At 48.4% G+C, this 16160-nt stretch overlaps 7 protein-coding genes across 7 annotated transcripts; 5 read left to right on the top strand and 2 right to left on the bottom strand.

Moving 5' to 3' along the window:
- Nucleotides 1-89: 89 nt before the first annotated feature.
- On the top strand, nt 90-1740 carry N7500_009068 (uncharacterized protein; the record flags this gene model as incomplete). The annotated part of the gene is made up of 3 exons (XM_056680209.1): nt 90-353; nt 536-1279; nt 1348-1740. 3 exons carry the CDS (start codon nt 90-92, stop codon nt 1738-1740), a joined length of 1401 nt encoding a protein of 466 aa, XP_056527591.1.
- Nucleotides 1741-1868: 128 nt separating this feature from the next.
- On the top strand, nt 1869-2589 carry N7500_009069 (YbhB/YbcL family Raf kinase inhibitor-like protein; the record flags this gene model as incomplete). The annotated part of the gene is made up of 2 exons (XM_056680210.1): nt 1869-2007; nt 2057-2589. 2 exons carry the CDS (start codon nt 1869-1871, stop codon nt 2587-2589), a joined length of 672 nt encoding a protein of 223 aa, XP_056527592.1.
- A 1792-nt stretch (nt 2590-4381) lies between these two features.
- Nucleotides 4382-5827, top strand: N7500_009070 (Zn(II)2Cys6 transcription factor domain-containing protein; the record flags this gene model as incomplete). Its single annotated transcript, XM_056680211.1, has 3 exons — nt 4382-4880; nt 4943-5607; nt 5684-5827. 3 exons carry the CDS (start codon nt 4382-4384, stop codon nt 5825-5827), a joined length of 1308 nt encoding a protein of 435 aa, XP_056527593.1.
- Nucleotides 5828-7251: 1424 nt separating this feature from the next.
- On the bottom strand, nt 7252-7884 carry N7500_009071 (YbhB/YbcL family Raf kinase inhibitor-like protein; the record flags this gene model as incomplete). The annotated part of the gene is made up of 1 exon (XM_056680212.1): nt 7252-7884. One exon carries the CDS (start codon nt 7882-7884, stop codon nt 7252-7254), a length of 633 nt encoding a protein of 210 aa, XP_056527594.1.
- A 590-nt stretch (nt 7885-8474) lies between these two features.
- On the bottom strand, nt 8475-9504 carry N7500_009072 (uncharacterized protein; the record flags this gene model as incomplete). The annotated part of the gene is made up of 2 exons (XM_056680213.1): nt 8475-9196; nt 9357-9504. The coding sequence occupies 2 exons, from the start codon at nt 9502-9504 to the stop codon at nt 8475-8477; spliced, it is 870 nt and encodes a 289-aa protein (XP_056527595.1).
- A 969-nt stretch (nt 9505-10473) lies between these two features.
- N7500_009073 (uncharacterized protein) lies at nt 10474-12438 on the top strand (the record flags this gene model as incomplete). The annotated part of the gene is given in 4 exon segments (XM_056680214.1): nt 10474-10642; nt 10700-10939; nt 11026-11933; nt 11950-12438. The coding sequence occupies 4 exon segments, from the start codon at nt 10474-10476 to the stop codon at nt 12436-12438; spliced, it is 1806 nt and encodes a 601-aa protein (XP_056527596.1).
- Nucleotides 12439-13137: 699 nt separating this feature from the next.
- Nucleotides 13138-13937, top strand: N7500_009074 (uncharacterized protein; the record flags this gene model as incomplete). Its single annotated transcript, XM_056680215.1, has 2 exons — nt 13138-13458; nt 13545-13937. The coding sequence occupies 2 exons, from the start codon at nt 13138-13140 to the stop codon at nt 13935-13937; spliced, it is 714 nt and encodes a 237-aa protein (XP_056527597.1).
- Between the last annotated feature and the right edge of the window lie 2223 nt (nt 13938-16160).

The following is a 16160-nucleotide window of genomic DNA, read 5'->3' on the forward strand; positions in this document are numbered from 1 at the left end:
TAACGACGAAAAGGGCCGAGGGTATTTATTTGCGACCTGGCACATAAGAACCTCAGAAAATCTTGTGTCGGCCGCTACCTTCAGTCAACATGAGAAATCCGAACCTCAATCAACAACCGTCACAGCAGGATGAGGAGGCTAATGAAGGAACCCCTTTGCTGCCTCCAGCGCCCAGTAGCGAGCCATATTCCGTGTTCACACCAACACAGAAACGCCTCATAATTCTGACAGCTGCACTGGCTTCGAGCTTTTCGCCTCTATCTGCCAACATTTACTACCCGGCATTGAATTCGATTGCAAAGGATCTGCGAGTCAGCCCTTCTCAAATCAATCTAACGATCACGACATACATGGTATGCGACCAAATCAAGTCTACAGACTCTACTCGAATATACTGACATTCCCTGCTTTGAAGATATGCCAGGGCCTTGCTCCGATGTTTACAGGTTCATTGGCAGATCAGGCTGGCCGTAGACCTGCATACATTCTTTGCTTTGTTATATACATATTTGGAAACATTGCTCTCGCTCTACAGTATAGCTTTCCAGCGCTCCTAGCGTTTCGCGCCGTTCAAAGCTGTGGGAGCAGTGGCGCTGTGGCCCTTGCCTCCGCAGTAGCAGCCGATATCATCACATCTGCCGAACGAGGTATGTATATGGGCTTTGCCTCTTTGGGGAATATTCTTGCTCCATCCATTGGGCCTATTCTTGGGGGTGTCTTGAGTAAGTATTTAGGCTGGCGAGCGATATTCTGGTTCCTAGCTATTGCAGCTGTTACTTTCTTCATGCCGTTGCTGTTCCTTTTTCCCGAAACGTGCCGTGAAATTGTCGGGAATGGGTCGACACCTGCAGTCGGATGGAATCGAACTATGTGGAGTTACTTCCGGACGACCACTGCAGTGACCTCGCATTCATTGAATGTGCCGAGTCGCGTTAAGATTCCCAACCCATGCTCAACCCTCCGTCTGCTTTCCCACCGACCTGTGGGACTTGTGCTTTTGGCGAATGGAATTGTATTCAGCAGTTACTACGCCGTCACCGCTGGAATTCCCGCCCTCTTCCAGAAAAAATATGATCTAGATGACTTGGGCATTGGACTATGCTTCATTCCTGCCGGTCTGGGATCATTACTCAGTGCAACTGCCAATGGAGTATTCGTTGACTGGAACTACCGACGGGCCCAACGCAATGCCGGTCAGATGGTACACAGGAACCAAACGCAGGACATTATTGGATTTCCCATCGAAAAAGCGAGGCTACAGATTGGCCTGCCAATGACAGTGAGTTGCCCTGAGACATCCTTGTACTAGACCTCTTCTATTGGTTAACTTTCATTTCCCCCTTTTAGATACTTGCAGCTATCTCAATAACTGTTTACGGAGTACTGATGACCTTGAAGCCACCACTTCTGGTTGCGCTCATTGTGGTTTTCGTAATTTGCTTCTGTATTACAGCGGCGTATAATGTGATGAATATTCTGATCGTCGACTTGTACTACGAGACACCCGCTACTGCGATGGCTGCTAATAACCTTGTGCGCTGCTTCCTTGGCGCTGGTGCTGCAGCTGTGGTTAACCCTCTGATCAAGTGGATTGGTGTGCAATGGACATACTGTCTTGTTTCGGGCGCAATTGCTCTGATAACTCCGATTCTGAGCATTGTCTATGTTCAAGGCTGGGAATGGCGGAAGAAAAAAGCCGAGACTGATGCACAACTGCGAACTGTACACGAGAGACCGTAGTACCACCTAGGGCAACCAGGGCTATAAATCACAAAGAAACAGATGAGGTATTGATCTAATTCTCGCATTGTGATTGATATGCTATGATCAATTTTTGCTTTCCTCGTCTGATCCAATGATAAAACAATATGATCTCACTCGTTACACTTCTCTTTGGTGTGCTAAGCGAAATAATCCAGATTCTCCCTTCGACTCCTGGCCAGCAACTACACATACGGTATCCCGGCGGCCAATGGATCAATCCCGGTATGGAATTGAACATTCAAGGTGTGTGAATAGCTATAGCAATAAATCGAATACTATAACATCCACACAGAGACTACTATGATTCCAGAGATCAGTAGCATCAACCTCAGATGCGACCAGAAATATATGATCTTCTTCATTGACCTCGACGCCATCTTACCCGGAACACGCATCCAATCAGTCATTCTACACTGGTACCAGCCAAACCTCATGATGGATTGTAAAAAGCCAACACCTCCTTCCAGAATCGTTCCTGGCAAAGATTATGACGACCAACCTCAGCCCACAGCTTCGTACATAGCTCCTCGGGCACCGCCAAATACTCACCACCGTTACGTGTATCTCCTCTTTGAGCAGCCCGAAGCCTATCAATTTCCGGAATGTTTCTCTCATGTGTTTCCTGAGACTGTTAGCGCCCGCGCGGGATTTGATATCAGGGAGTTTATACAGGCAACAGTGTTAGATCCTCCTGTTGCGATGAACTATTTCATTGGTAGACATGAACCCGGCCAAGGCGAGACAACTACAATGTCCTATAGTGCGACAACGACCTCGTTCCGTTCCGTGGATTGTGCTACGAGAACGGCTGGCTTGGTCCTGTGATTTTGGAGACTGCGTGGGGTGAATGGAACCTGTGGTTGGTTGATATTATTGAGTTATGGCTTCAGTGAAGACTTGGAGATGTGATATTGTTGTGGTACGCTATACAAGCCTCTTTGATTTGGAATTTTGGACTTGATTGAATGTACCGCTAACTAACAACTACCTCCCAGCTACCCTGAGTCTAGTTCGAACCCCAAGAATGTAAAGTCCGAAAAGGGGAAATACGAAAGATCATGTACATGCGGTGAATTTCGTGTTGTAGGATTGAAGCGAACACAAGAGATGTGGTTTCCAGGGTGTTTTCTTACTTCTTATGGCATCATTGGGGATATCATGTTTAGTATGTAATTGGGGGAACGCTCAAGTTGAAAAGGTGGTGACCTGTGGTTTACCCTCTAAGCCATCCGACAGGCTTTTGCATCTGGTTCTAGTAGGAACCGAGCAAGGGATTACTTTTCTCCTGGTAGAGAGGGTGGAGATGTGTTTATAAGGAAAGTCCCTGTATTATATAGTCCCAGGGGAATGCTATATACTATGAGGTTTGAGTGGTGAACTCAATTCTTGTCGACATTGGCACCAAAGCTACACCTCGAATATTAGAATTGACCAATTTCCTCGGTTGAGGCATAGAACGTATCAGATACAATATGAACCTCCGTTTTCACAAGTTTGACGAGTCATTCTTTCATCAAAAGTCCATACCACTATCCATGCCTCCTCTTTTCGCTATTATTTCACGGAGCTTCGGCCCAAACGAATCGTTGTGACAATCCCTAGCAACCATATTGCCACCTTACGCCGGGGGCGTTGAGTGAGTAATGTCACTGGCATTACCATGAGGGGATGCGATGCAGTAAAACAGGTTCAATCCAGGGCCATAAAAGGCAAAGTGATTCGTATAGCATATCGAAGAATTGTTGCTAGGTCGACGTTGTCTAATAAAACAATCGAATTAGAGATGACAGATGCATTCATTCAGATAGGGATGACGCACCAATTGGTGTTTCTGGATAAGAATCGTCAAGCGATTGTTGTACTGGACGAATAAATACTCCGGCTAGGAGCAGCACAGAGAAAAATGTCCAGGCTGATTTCTAGGTGCCGCTGTAATCAGAGAGCTTCTCATTCAACTGGCAGATATTGTAGCTCATACTCATATATGCTGTCTAATGAAGTTTTTGAATCTCCATCTTAATCTCGTTGGATGCGCCATTAACTGAAATAGGATGTCGCTCGAGAATGGAAACAGCTGTATGTGCAACAACGACCTGGAGGCTGGCGTAAGGAATAATTTAATACGAACTCCATCGAATTTGAATACCATACGATGGCGTTACTGAAATCAATTGGCATTCGAGAATATCGTCAAGTATACCGGGCCATTTGGGTTATTATGGATGGACGGTCAGATAAGGTTGGCGATCGTTGAACAGTGAAGACCGGCACCGACTACATGCGCGATACTCGCACGCAGGTCCCAAGGAGGGTAGGACAAAACTATTTGTCAGTAGTAAAGTTCACGATCCATGTAACTTCTCGTGCTTTCGGCAATTGCTGTCAGGGGAGCTCATTATGGTGTGGGGAAACAGTGTCGCCTTTGCTCGTGAATGCAGGAGTGCAATCAAACGGGATCCTGTGTTGTTGGACAGTAAAGATCCTCAAATTAGAGAGAGAATTGATCAAGAGATGGTATATAAATATCTTGAGTTGGCCCAGGCCTAGAGAGAAGCAAACTTATTGATCGCGGAGTTGAAAACAACAACCCTTGAGACTTCTCAGCCACAATCTGCACATGGCTGAGAGCCCTACCAAGAGGTCTTTCCAGTCCAACGGTCAACTACTTCCCAACCAAAAAATGCGCACGACCTGTAACGCCTGCCAACAAGCGAAGATACGATGCAGCCACACTTGCCCGTGTGAACGTTGCGAGAGTCACGGCTATGAGTGTGTCTATTCAATCTCGCAGCCGCTGGGCCGACCTGCCAAGAAGAAGATGACTCGGCCGGCAGCGGCGGTGGCTGGCTTCAAGACACGCAGAGGGGAGGCGGAGGTAGTTGACCGTCCGACTCGGCGAAGTGCGGGGAGGGCACCGAGGCCAACCCCAGAAGAAAGGGCGCAGAGGGCGCGAAGGGTTCCGAGTCGGATCCCGAGTCCAGGTACAGCATCCGGCTCGCGTCCTAGGTCAGGGGAAGGGTCGCATAGGAGCGACTCCAGCGCCGGCACTGAAGTCACACCACCGGAGGAAGACCTTCAGCGGCCGAGTTTCACAGAGTTGTGCTTGGACGTTCCAGGTGAGCACAGGACCAGTCAGCTGGGAATATAGGTGTCAATAGATGACCGTTGGAATTCGCAGAAAACCACACAAATGGAGACCGGATTCAGGACCAGGATTTCGTCAGTACAAACGAGGCTAATAGCCACGTCAATCCAGGATTTGCCAATACCAGCCTGGACAGCTCGTTTGAGCGAGCGGAAGAATTCGAAAGTTCTGGGGGTCCCCGATTTCCTGAGCCGCATGTTGACTATTCCACACAGTGTTGTTCTCCCCAAATCGGGTTGATGGTCGACGAGCCTCCCATTGGAGCTGCACCGAGCACTCAGTCTGCGTCACTCTTTCAAGGTGGTGTAATCTACCCCTTCAGCCTCGCACCGAACGCAATTCAGGTCTCCGGAACAGTGCAGGATCCGGCTAGAATCATGGAATTGCCCTCCAATGAAATCTGGCAAGGTCCCGTTGACACTGATCCCAGTCAATATCTTCCGACACGGGACATTGACCTCGAGGCACTGCCGGAAGATGCGTCTTCCCTTCACTGCAATTGTTATGCCCAAGCATTCAGTGAAGTCGTTCGATGCGACGAGGCCCAAAGGGCGTACACGACCTTGCACCACCTAGAAAGGGTGCAGCAACAGGGAGTGGTCATCCTTCAATGTCAAGTATGCTTTGCTTCAAACGCCAGGGCTAGAATCCTTACCTTATTGGTCATGGCAATTGAGAAAGCGGCACGATCTTTGAAGGTGAGGGTCAAGTTGGCCACTAGCTCGGTGCAAGGGGGGGTTCATTCCGTCTGGGGGGGAGGAGGACATCCGCCAGATGCGCCGCTGTCTGTCTCATCTGTCAATTATTGTCCGCTTTATCCACCAAGATCTTGAGTGCTCCTCATCTTCAGGGTGGCACCTGATAATGGCCGACGAGACAGATCGGCGGCTGCAGTCGATTACTCGAATATTTGAGTGATCGCTGGGTGAAAATGTGTGTATATAGTGAAATGCGGAATGGAACTTGAGAGCTAGTGAGCTTCTCCAGATTCCCAGGTGCTCATATCAATAGTATAAAGCGATCGACGAGTGGTGATAATCTAGCTAGTTCCATCGACGCTGTGTGGCTCTTTCTTGTAAGTGGGCCACTCCAATTTTACACATCAAGATTGCTGCATTCTGGAAATCGCCGACGAGGCCCGATCCCTGCAAGTTGAAGTCATACGGGACTGCTATTCGCTTAATTACCGACCGGGGAGATACCCTTGAACAGTAATGAAAGTCCCCGGCAAATTACTGGATCATCAACGAAGCATCTGGCCAGTTGTTTAGTCAGAATAGACACGGCAGACAATGCGGAATGGGTAAAGTTGCACTGGCAAAGGGCTTCGTGTCAGCTGGCTCGCACAGAAAACTTTAAGCACAGAAGGGCTCTTCACCAGTGGCCATTTTAGGGTGTTTTTCAAGTGTGACATTCTCAAAAGCAGTGAGGCAAGTAGATCTGTCGGATTGAAATACTGGGAGGTAGTTCTGAGGGCTCGGTTCATCTTGATTCTTGGCTACGGCAAGGTCAAGTACTGGTAGCTGGACCGTCGTTGCTGCCGAATAGTCGAAGTTCATGACACGGTGTTTCAATTAGGATTTATCATCTCCGGAATATACCAAAAAGATGCAAAAAGGGAAAGACGGGTAAGTAGAAGCTTACAGAGGATTGCCGGACCCAACTCTGAAAACACCGCTCGATCACAGTCTCGGGGTTCCATCACACATCGGCCTTTTTTCAAGTCGATGAGTTTATCAATGAAACGAAGCAAGTGTTGATTGGGATACCAGAAGTGGATGATTCACGGGATAAATCGAATAGTACCAGGGTAAAGGACTAGCGTAGTGCTAGAGGCATGCCTGTCGTGGAATGATACAATTTGCTCGTTGGAGCCCTGAGAGAAGGGTCTCAAATCCCCGTTGAACAATCCCTACCATCATTGAGATTGCACGGGAGCCTGCATGACTCCAGGGCTGATTTAGACCCATGTATAAAGACTTTCATTGGTCAACAGGCCTTTTTGGCAACGTTCAAGCCCAAAATTTGGGAACAATTCCGATCTGACGTGAGCTATCACATACAGTACTTTGAATTAGCCTAGGGGCCGTGAGCTACTCCGTAATTTTGGTGACGATGAAACAAGTTAGTTATAAGATGCACAATAGGGTTGAAAATGACGATGGCATGAATTTTATTTGTTATTAGGAGTTTAATGATACTTACATGGACGATGCTATTCAATGTAGGGAGAAGAAATGCAAATCCACTGACCGAGTACCTTGGACCCATTGTTCAGGTCCGCTCCTCATACGCATCCATACTGGTCGTGCTCGTGGAAAGAAAGTCTTGTTGATGATGACCTAGTTGGGCCAGGGCTTCTCAAAGGTGCCAGTCCACTGGGCCCAACCGATGACCTTGCCAGCGATAGAACGCTTGATATCCTTCTTGCTGACCTTCTCAGGAGCCTTGAACTTCAGCGGCTCATTGAGAGCGATGACAGTGAAAACGTAGCGATGGGTTCCATGACCGAGAGGTGCACCAGCACCGATATATGGCAGTCCGAGCATGTTGGGCACAAAGCGCCAACCAGCAACGGTCAGGCGGGAGATCTTGGCGTGTTCGGAAGGCTTGACGTTCGCAGGTTTGGCCGTAGTAGTCGTGGCAGGAATTGCCCAAAGGAGACCGTGATGGAAGACAAGGAAGGGAATAGGTGGGTCGAGGTCTTCACAGAGGAGCACATACTCTTTAACTTCCTCGCGACAGTTTGGAGCAGTCCAGTGTAGTTCAGGAAGGCAACCCTTTCCATCTTTGGCCTTGCTGGTACATTGTAGAGGTAGCTTAGAGCCGGAGGGGCCGACGTCGGGTGCTTCAAGGGTCATGTTTGGCTCAGGAATGTCTTTGAAGGCCAAGCAATTGATGATCTGACCCGAATCATGGCCACGGATCGAGTACAGTAGTCGACCAAGGATGAATTCAAGGTAGTGTAGAACCATGACGCATAGATTGAATAGAGCTGGGGCTTTGGGTTCTTTTTGTGTGAAGAAAAAGGAAGCACAAAGATCGCGATGTTGACCTTCGGAGAAGGGCAACTGTGGCCCAATTGGGAAGCTGCCCTGTACCGGCCCGGAATCGGCAAGTGCGACCAGGCCTCTCTCGATGTGCCTTTTTGTGAGTTTCCGACGTGCGTACTTGGATACGCCTGGTGTGTATGTGCTTTTAAGCATTTAACCCCTAGGGTTCAATACGTGAGCTTGGTTAGCAGGACGAACAGATGTTCGTCTCAACACGAATACTGTACTCATCAAGGCCACCCAGGTACTTTGACCTTGGCTTGGTACGTCTAGCTACCGCAGGGTTTCCAAGGAGTAGGCAGTGACTGCCTCTTGGCACATGGACTGGGAGAGAGAAAGGTGCAAGCATTGGCGACGATGTTTCACTCGGTGCATGATCTTGGCGCTTTCAGCCCGGGTGTGCGAGTGAGACAGGATGACTGTAAAAGCTCTCTCGACACGATGAATTGACAATTCGATATCAATCAACATGTTATTCCATAGGTAAAATCCTGGCAGTTGATTATTTCCAATTACGAGGCAACCACGCTGGCATAACCTGTGAGCTCCCCGGTTTCCTTCGCAATAATTGGGATCTCATCTTCAGCCAAGGATGCGAAAGTCTCCTTCTCCAGGGGTGCCCACCCTAACTTCCGAAGTCGATTAGCCCTATTTCGTGCATTTGAACCGACCATCATCCCCGAATAATCCCCGAACAAATCGCCCCACTGTTTCTCCGGTATGGATTTCGGCGTAGATCGATCAATACGCCCCGTCTCCTTCAGTATACGGCCAACCTCAGTAGCGCATTCGCCCCAAGACAGTTCTTGGCCGTTTTCACAAAAGAAATAGGGATTCTCCGCAACCTCAGCGACAGGCGCACGCTCCATCCAATGCAGCAGAACCATATATCCCCTAGCAAGATCTTTTACATGAATCTGGTTCCAGACTGCGAGACCTTTCCCGATCTGCTCCGGATATCCATGTTTGATAGAGTACCGAATGAGCGTCGGTAATTGGATCGAAAGGCGGTTCTCTCTAGTGGTCACGCCGTAGATAAGGGGCGGAATCATGATGGCCATTTTCGCGTTGGAGGCTAGTTCTTGGCCTGCCCGGATGATGGCTAGGTCAATTAGTCGATGTGATGCAGAATCAGGAAGGGCATTGATCTGTTCGGGCTGCTCATCGTCAAATATGGTATCGCTCTTGCAGTCTCCTCGGGCTGTGTGCTGTGTCGGAAAGCAAAGTTGCTCCGCTGTTGTGGATGTAGATTGTTTTTAGACCTTGTGCCGCTCGTTGACTGATGCCATCGATTATTGCTTGGACAGATGGTAAGTGGTCTGCAGTCGCGGTGTGGAAGACTATGTCACTGGGCGCGACCTAGTTCTTGATCACTAATGCGTCGTCCAGATTACCAACCACTGCTTCGATGCCCAAATTGGCGTAATCTACAACGGCTGATTCACGACGGATGAGGGTTGCCACTTTATAGTTTGATATGAGAAGGTCTATGATCTCTCCGCCGATGAAACCGGGACCAAGAAGGAAGACAGCCGCGGGCATGCTGAAGGATGATATGAGATTTTAATCGGGAATATCTCTGCATTCTAGTTAAAGATGGGTGACTGCAGCTTGACGTCGCGACTATTCAGACGTTACCTCAAACTTGGAACTTTTTATGTTCCCTCCATAGAGGGAGGGCATTTTATGGATTAGAATAGATGTTAGACTGGACCGTTACCTATATATATATAAATGCATTTCAATCCTACATTCTTAGTTTCTTGTGGAAAAATATACATCCTCAAAGGCCGACGTTCCTTAAAAGAAATCTTACGATTGACTAATATGTCATTCTATACTCCGTACAGAGTACTGGGGTTTCTTCTGTAAACACCAATTCCTGGTTCTGCCAGATTATTGGCTGGGCAAATAAAAAAAAAGAACCGACGGCTGCATGATTCGAACATGCGCCTCCGAAGAGAATTGATTTCTAGTCAATCGCCTTAGACCACTCGGCCAAACCGCCATTAGATAATATTTGGTAGCATCTTTGACATTATAAGCAATTTTCCAAATGGCTGGCCAAAATAGCTAATATTATGCTTCGTTCGGCCCTGGAAGTACATGATGACCCTAATAGCTCTGGTTTGATTTGGCAAAAGACTAAATTCATGACATAACTCCAGGGTGTATGATTTGCCTCGCTATGTCAGGCCTATGTTGTTCTGATAGCAGATGTGTCGGTAACCATACGAGGATTTCTTATTCAGCAGCCATAGCAAGAATGTGAGAGCAGTTAACAATACATATAGGTCATATACGGAGCACTTTGTATGTTTATAGAGCTATGTACGGCGTACGGATAGATATTTCCTGAATGGGTGCCGATCGTGTCGATCCTAATGACATCAGCAACCTTTGGAATGCTGTTGGGGGCCCAGCCCTGGAGCTTCCGCCCGCATCCGTCGATGTGTGGTACCTGGGTTCCGGAATTTCTGGATTGGGAGAATTTCAACAACTTTCTCCTTCATGCTATCCTATATCTCTGATGCCTTCCGGTCCCTGTCGCCAGACGAAGGTGTACAGCAGCGACCACCACGGTATGCCGGTGAAGATACTACCCCAACGAGTCGCCGGGAGATCTTAGGATGGTACTCGTACGGAATTGCGGCTGAAGTGTTCGCGGTCTGTGGCGTAGGTTCGTGAAGACATATTTTTACTATAAAAAAAGAATTCAAATACTTATTCCTACTAGGATCTTTCCTACCCCTCACCTTGGAACAATTAGCTCGAGAGCGCGGTACCCTACAAACGAGTCGCCTTCCCTGCACCGGACCATCGGCAGGGAACAGCACAAATGCTGAAAATGGCCAATGTGTGGTCCCGGTCTTTGGTCTTGAGATCAACACGGCCAGTTTTGCCATGTACACCTTCTCGGTGGCAGTGCTTATCCAGGCGCTAACACTAATATCGTTCAGCGCGCTGGCGGATTACGGTATGATTACAGAATGCCGGACTGAGAATGTATAGTGCGAAAAAGGGACATGAGTTAACGTCAGCTTTGTCTGGTTGGATGTTTAGAGAATAACCGCAAAACATTGCTTATGGTATTCGGATTTGCCGGTGCGCTCGCCAGCATGTTGTTCGTCTTCGTTGCACCACCAATCTTCGTTCTCGGGTCGATATTGGTCGTCGTCGGGGTGACCTGTCTTGGCTCATCCTTTGTTGTGCTGAATTCATACCTGCCCGTGCTTGTCGCCAACGACCCATCTTTGCAAGCTGGGGACGCCAATGACGGAGCGGAAATGTCGAGCTTCGACCGAGATGAGGGTAACTCGGAATGGAATGCTTGGGGTAACGATGATGCCGACGATGATAGTCTAGATGGACTTCAGCCGCCAGGAGAGCCACATAGTTCACTAGAAGGTGGTATGGGATTCAAAGCCTCGCCCTCATCCTCCCCGGAGCTGCAGCTGTCCACCAAAATCTCCTCCAGAGGCATTGGTCTCGGATATTGCGCAGCGGTATTTGTGCAAATCATTAGCATTATCATGCTGATCACATTATCCAAGACCTCGCTTGCAAAAGCATCCCCCAGTCTTCCCATGCGCTTCGTATTGCTACTGGTCGGCATCTGGTGGGGCGCCTTCACCCTGGTCACTCGTAATTTGCTCAAGACACGGCCAGGGCCCCGGCTGGACTCGGTTTCCACCAAAGGCGCAGGCAGATGGCGGGCCTGGTTGCGCCTGATCGGGTTTGCCTGGAAATCCCTATGGAAGACCGTCAAAATAGCGATGAAACTGCGCGAAGTCATCATCTTCCTTGTAGCATGGTTCCTACTCTCGGACGCGATGGCCACCGTCTCTGGGACGGCAATTCTCTTCGCACGCACAGAACTCAAACTAAGCACCCCCCCTGATCGGACTCCTCTCAATCACCGCCACGGTATCCGGGATGACAGGCGCATTTTTGTGGCCACATGTATCACGGTACTTCGGCCTGCAGCCTAATCACACCATCCTCCTGTGCATTGGCCTGTTTGAGCTGATCCCACTTTATGGCTTGCTTGCTTACATCCCGTTCATCAAAAGCTGGGGTGTGTTCGGGTTACAACAGCCGTGGGAGATCTTCCCACTAGCCATTGTGCACGGGGTAGTTTCGGGCGGACTAGCGTCATACTGCCGGTCGTTCTTCGGACTCTTAATTCCCCCCGGGAGCGAGGCTGCGTTCTACGCTCTTTATGCTGCCACAGACAAGGGGAGCTCGTTTATTGGACCGGCCATCGTGGGCGTACTTGTCGATGCGACCGGGCAAGTCCGGAGTGGCTTTTTCTTCATTGCGGTTCTCATACTTCTACCGATTCCCCTCGTGTGGATGGTTAATGCGGACAAGGGTCGGCGGGAAGGGTTGGCTATGGCTGAAACCCTGGACAAGTCACATGGTGGACCCGCCGAGTATTCCCAGGAAGCCGAAGGACTTCTGGCTCGCCAGTAGACTAGCATCTATAGAGCATATGTGGAGATGTTTTATGACATGTTATGAAATACAAGAACAGTGGCCTATGTGGTGTGTCTTTTCTGGTTTCTGGATATTTTCTCCCCTTGGTTGATGGCCACCAAATTAAAAGAAGCAATGTTACCACTCAATTTAATGACTTTGCTTGCTATTCCCAGACGATCTAGGGAAGAGAAATACCTGACAAGAAGGTTTAGGCCAAGCCTTTACGCAAAGAGACATTATTGGCGAGCAGGCTCAGGGTTTTCTTTTTGTTTGAGAGTGTCTCAATTTCAGGGTCTAAAATAGATCACAAAAGAACAAATATAGGGTAACGTTCCACAATTTGGCCCCAAGTCAAGCCTTTTAGTAGGCAGCGAAAGAGAGACCATGTGGAGATCGAACCCTCATTTCCAATCAAACAGGCCCATTAAGAAAAGGGTGCAAAGGGTGCCCTGTATGCTCGATTTTTCAGCCAATTGAAGATCTCTAAATCCTCTAGTTTGACCGCCAAGTGGGCTATACAGGGTCTTGGCCGATCAGCCCAATGCTTGGTTTGCTGGAGCCTAGAGAGAGGCCGATGTCCCGTGTCTTATTGTGTGGATAGAACTCGGAGAAATTATGAGAATTTATAGGTGAGGCTAAACCAAGGCACTGGGTCCAGAAATATAAAGATTGCCAGATTTTGAGTACGAAAATATGACAAAACCTGACGGTTCTTCTATACTTTTCACCATCATCACCTTCACAATGCTTACCACTGTTCTTTTCTCGTCTCTATTCCTACTAACCAGTGCACAACCATGGAAGCGAAGTACCTTCATCGAGCCTGTCACAGACTGTTCTCAATTTCCATCCTACGACAATCACACAAAGATTGCCGGACCTTGGACACTCAAGGTTGATGGCTGCTACAATGGAACGGCGACTCGGGGATTATGCAGCATCGAGGGCTTTGAATCCGGTCAGGATATCACACGACAGCGAGAAGATAGACCTAAGACTATCGAGCATGGATTCGTAAGTTCCAACCCTACGGATGCAATCCATGCGTGGATATATATAAACACACTGTTAGCAAATCAACATGATTAACAATGATTTAGATTACAATCGTAAGCGACCAAAATAACCTCAAAACAACGCTCCGCTGCAACGGCGCCCTCAACCAAATTGAAGCATACGTCCTCTCCGGTCCCGCCCCGGGCGCACTGGACTGGCACGCCGTCGGAATAGACCACCACCCTAGCACAGGACGACTGGTCTGGGGCAAACCAAAAGCCGCACCTGTACAGGCATACAGACATTACCACCGCGGTATACCTGATGAAGGGCTGTTTCTCGGATCGAACAATGAGACCAACTGGACTATACACTGGTCGGGGAGGGATGTAAGCATTACAGATCTGAAGACGTATTGGGTTATGCGACTCATGATTCCCGAGACGAGTATTCGGGAGAATGAGTTTAGGACATTGATTCGGATTGATGGGAGCTGAGCTTTGCTTGTTTTGGCTCATCGCATGAGCGTTGCTTTTGTACTTCCCACTATACCCCCGTTGATGCACACTGGCGGTGTTGCGACGTCTACCCTGTACACTACCATAGCAGAAGGTTCCCAACGCTGCGTGTTTTCCTGCCTTTTATCAAAGAATAGACATGCATTATGTGACTTACTTATCCCATCAATATATTTGGTAGCCTCTTCCTCATCCCTTCTTTAGGTCATTGCATCTTTATTCTGATACGCATGTATATTCCTGACATGGATGATATTTCAATTCAAGATGTCGGTTCGCCTCTTAACGATTTTTTGAGTCATGTTTATCTGCACTATTCTCCTTACAAACATCCGAATTTCTTGAGCTGTACTCAAAGTAAACCGGCCATGGCTGCAGTGTGCGACGTAGTGATAGTAGGTATACCACAATACCTCTGGCATGGTTTGATAACTTCCAGTGTGAGCTATTGGGGAATAGAATCTCTACCATCCGTGTGTATGGGAAGGAAAGCGACAGAGTTGCCTTACGACTTCTTGTTCATTCTCTGGGAAAAGTGTCCCCGTTAATTAAAAGTTGATGACCAGCTAAGAGACACCTCTGTACAAGGGATGAGAAGAGTAGGATGGGTAGGGAGGTGATGTTCAAGTATAGGCCCAATTTTTTGCAAGGTGCAAAGGGATAGTGAGATATCGAGCTCTTTGATTGAGCTGAGTTGAGCTACAGCATGATTCTCCTTTGAGCACTTGTTGGTCCTCACCTCCATGGGTCAGGCAACTTCAGGCCTCAAATTCCCTCCTATCTAATTCATTCTCCTGACCAGGGACATACCGACATCATTCGCAACTCTAGTATCTTGCCCATGGTACATCCTGATCGAGCTTTCCAAGGTTTCGCGTAGCTCTCTATTGAGGCGACTGAGTTTATCAAGGCCTGGAGGATCTCGTGGACACAACAACAGTTCAGACGCAGGCACTGTAAAAAACGGTAGAATGTTAATACGACATTGAAAAAAATGAGGCTTGTGGGCTGCGCTGATTGTCGGTTTTCCTAGTGTCCTAACTCCAGACAGAGCCTCCAATCATCTGTCCATACTCTGATGTAGGCCGGGCAGGACCCAAATTGATAAATGGCTATTCAAGGCCGATTTCGAGAACGGCCCATTATCCAGCCTGGAATGGTGATGCTGAACGTTTTTCCTTCTCCAGCAGAATTTGGCGGCAAAGGCTTTCAGCCTCATGGAGGTGGCTTGATGATAGTAAGGGCCTGGAGATATTGGGCACGTGGTTTGATGATGGGAATTGCTTTCGAGGGGTGCTTGTTACCCCTTAAGAGAGGGCGCCATGAGAATAATGGCGTCAAATGACACACCGAATCATCGGAAAAAGTCCAAGGCTCGGGAAAGTCTAGGCAAGACTCAAATGAGCTAGTTGCTGTAAGGCCGAAGGAGTCGGACGGGATATCGGGGTGCTGGAGTCGGACTCGGTCGCATTTAGGCAACTAGCAATCTGCCATACACAGAGAGTGACGCCACAGTGGGCGACATCAAAGTTTCACCTTTTCGAGCCTGGGATTGGCCATGATGGGTGCCTCGTAAGGGACATGACGCCGTATGCGGCATCGATGGAATCTCGCGTACTGTACGGAGTACGGAGTACCCAAACACGGAGTTTGTTGTTGGGAAGGGCTGGCAGTGACAGTCTAAGAAGGAAAGAGGAAGATCGGCCGTTCTTGAAAGCCTTAGGTAGCAGATCAACCTTGGAACTAGACCTGTTTGGGTACTCCGTATATTTCTACTACATCTACTCCGTCCTCCCTACTCCGTGTTCATCGATCTTGATTCCCCTCTCCTTACTGCTCTGGAGACTTTTGGATTCAGCCTATTTACACAACTTGCCAGAATCCCAGACATGTGAGCTCATGGATGGTGTTATAGAAACATCCATTCACACCGGTATCACCCGTGGAAGCCCACATGGTTTGGATCATCAAACTGGTATGATTGGCCAGAAGGTGGGGTAAAATACCCGTGAGCTGTCTACAACATAGGTCGAGACACTTAGAGATCCCTTACAAGAGAGTCGAGTGTTATGCTGAATCGACAAGCGTGGATAGCCCCTTGGCGATCGAGATCTGGACATCAATTGAATGCGCGACACATATGTCGAAGGCTAAGCGTCCTATAAATGTAACGCAAACCCCAGATTCCCCAGAGAAAACCGT

The sequence above is a fragment of the Penicillium coprophilum genome (assembly GCF_028826855.1).
Source record: "Penicillium coprophilum strain IBT 35676 chromosome Unknown utg000006l_segment0_segment0, whole genome shotgun sequence".
NCBI lineage: Eukaryota > Fungi > Ascomycota > Eurotiomycetes > Eurotiales > Aspergillaceae > Penicillium > Penicillium coprophilum.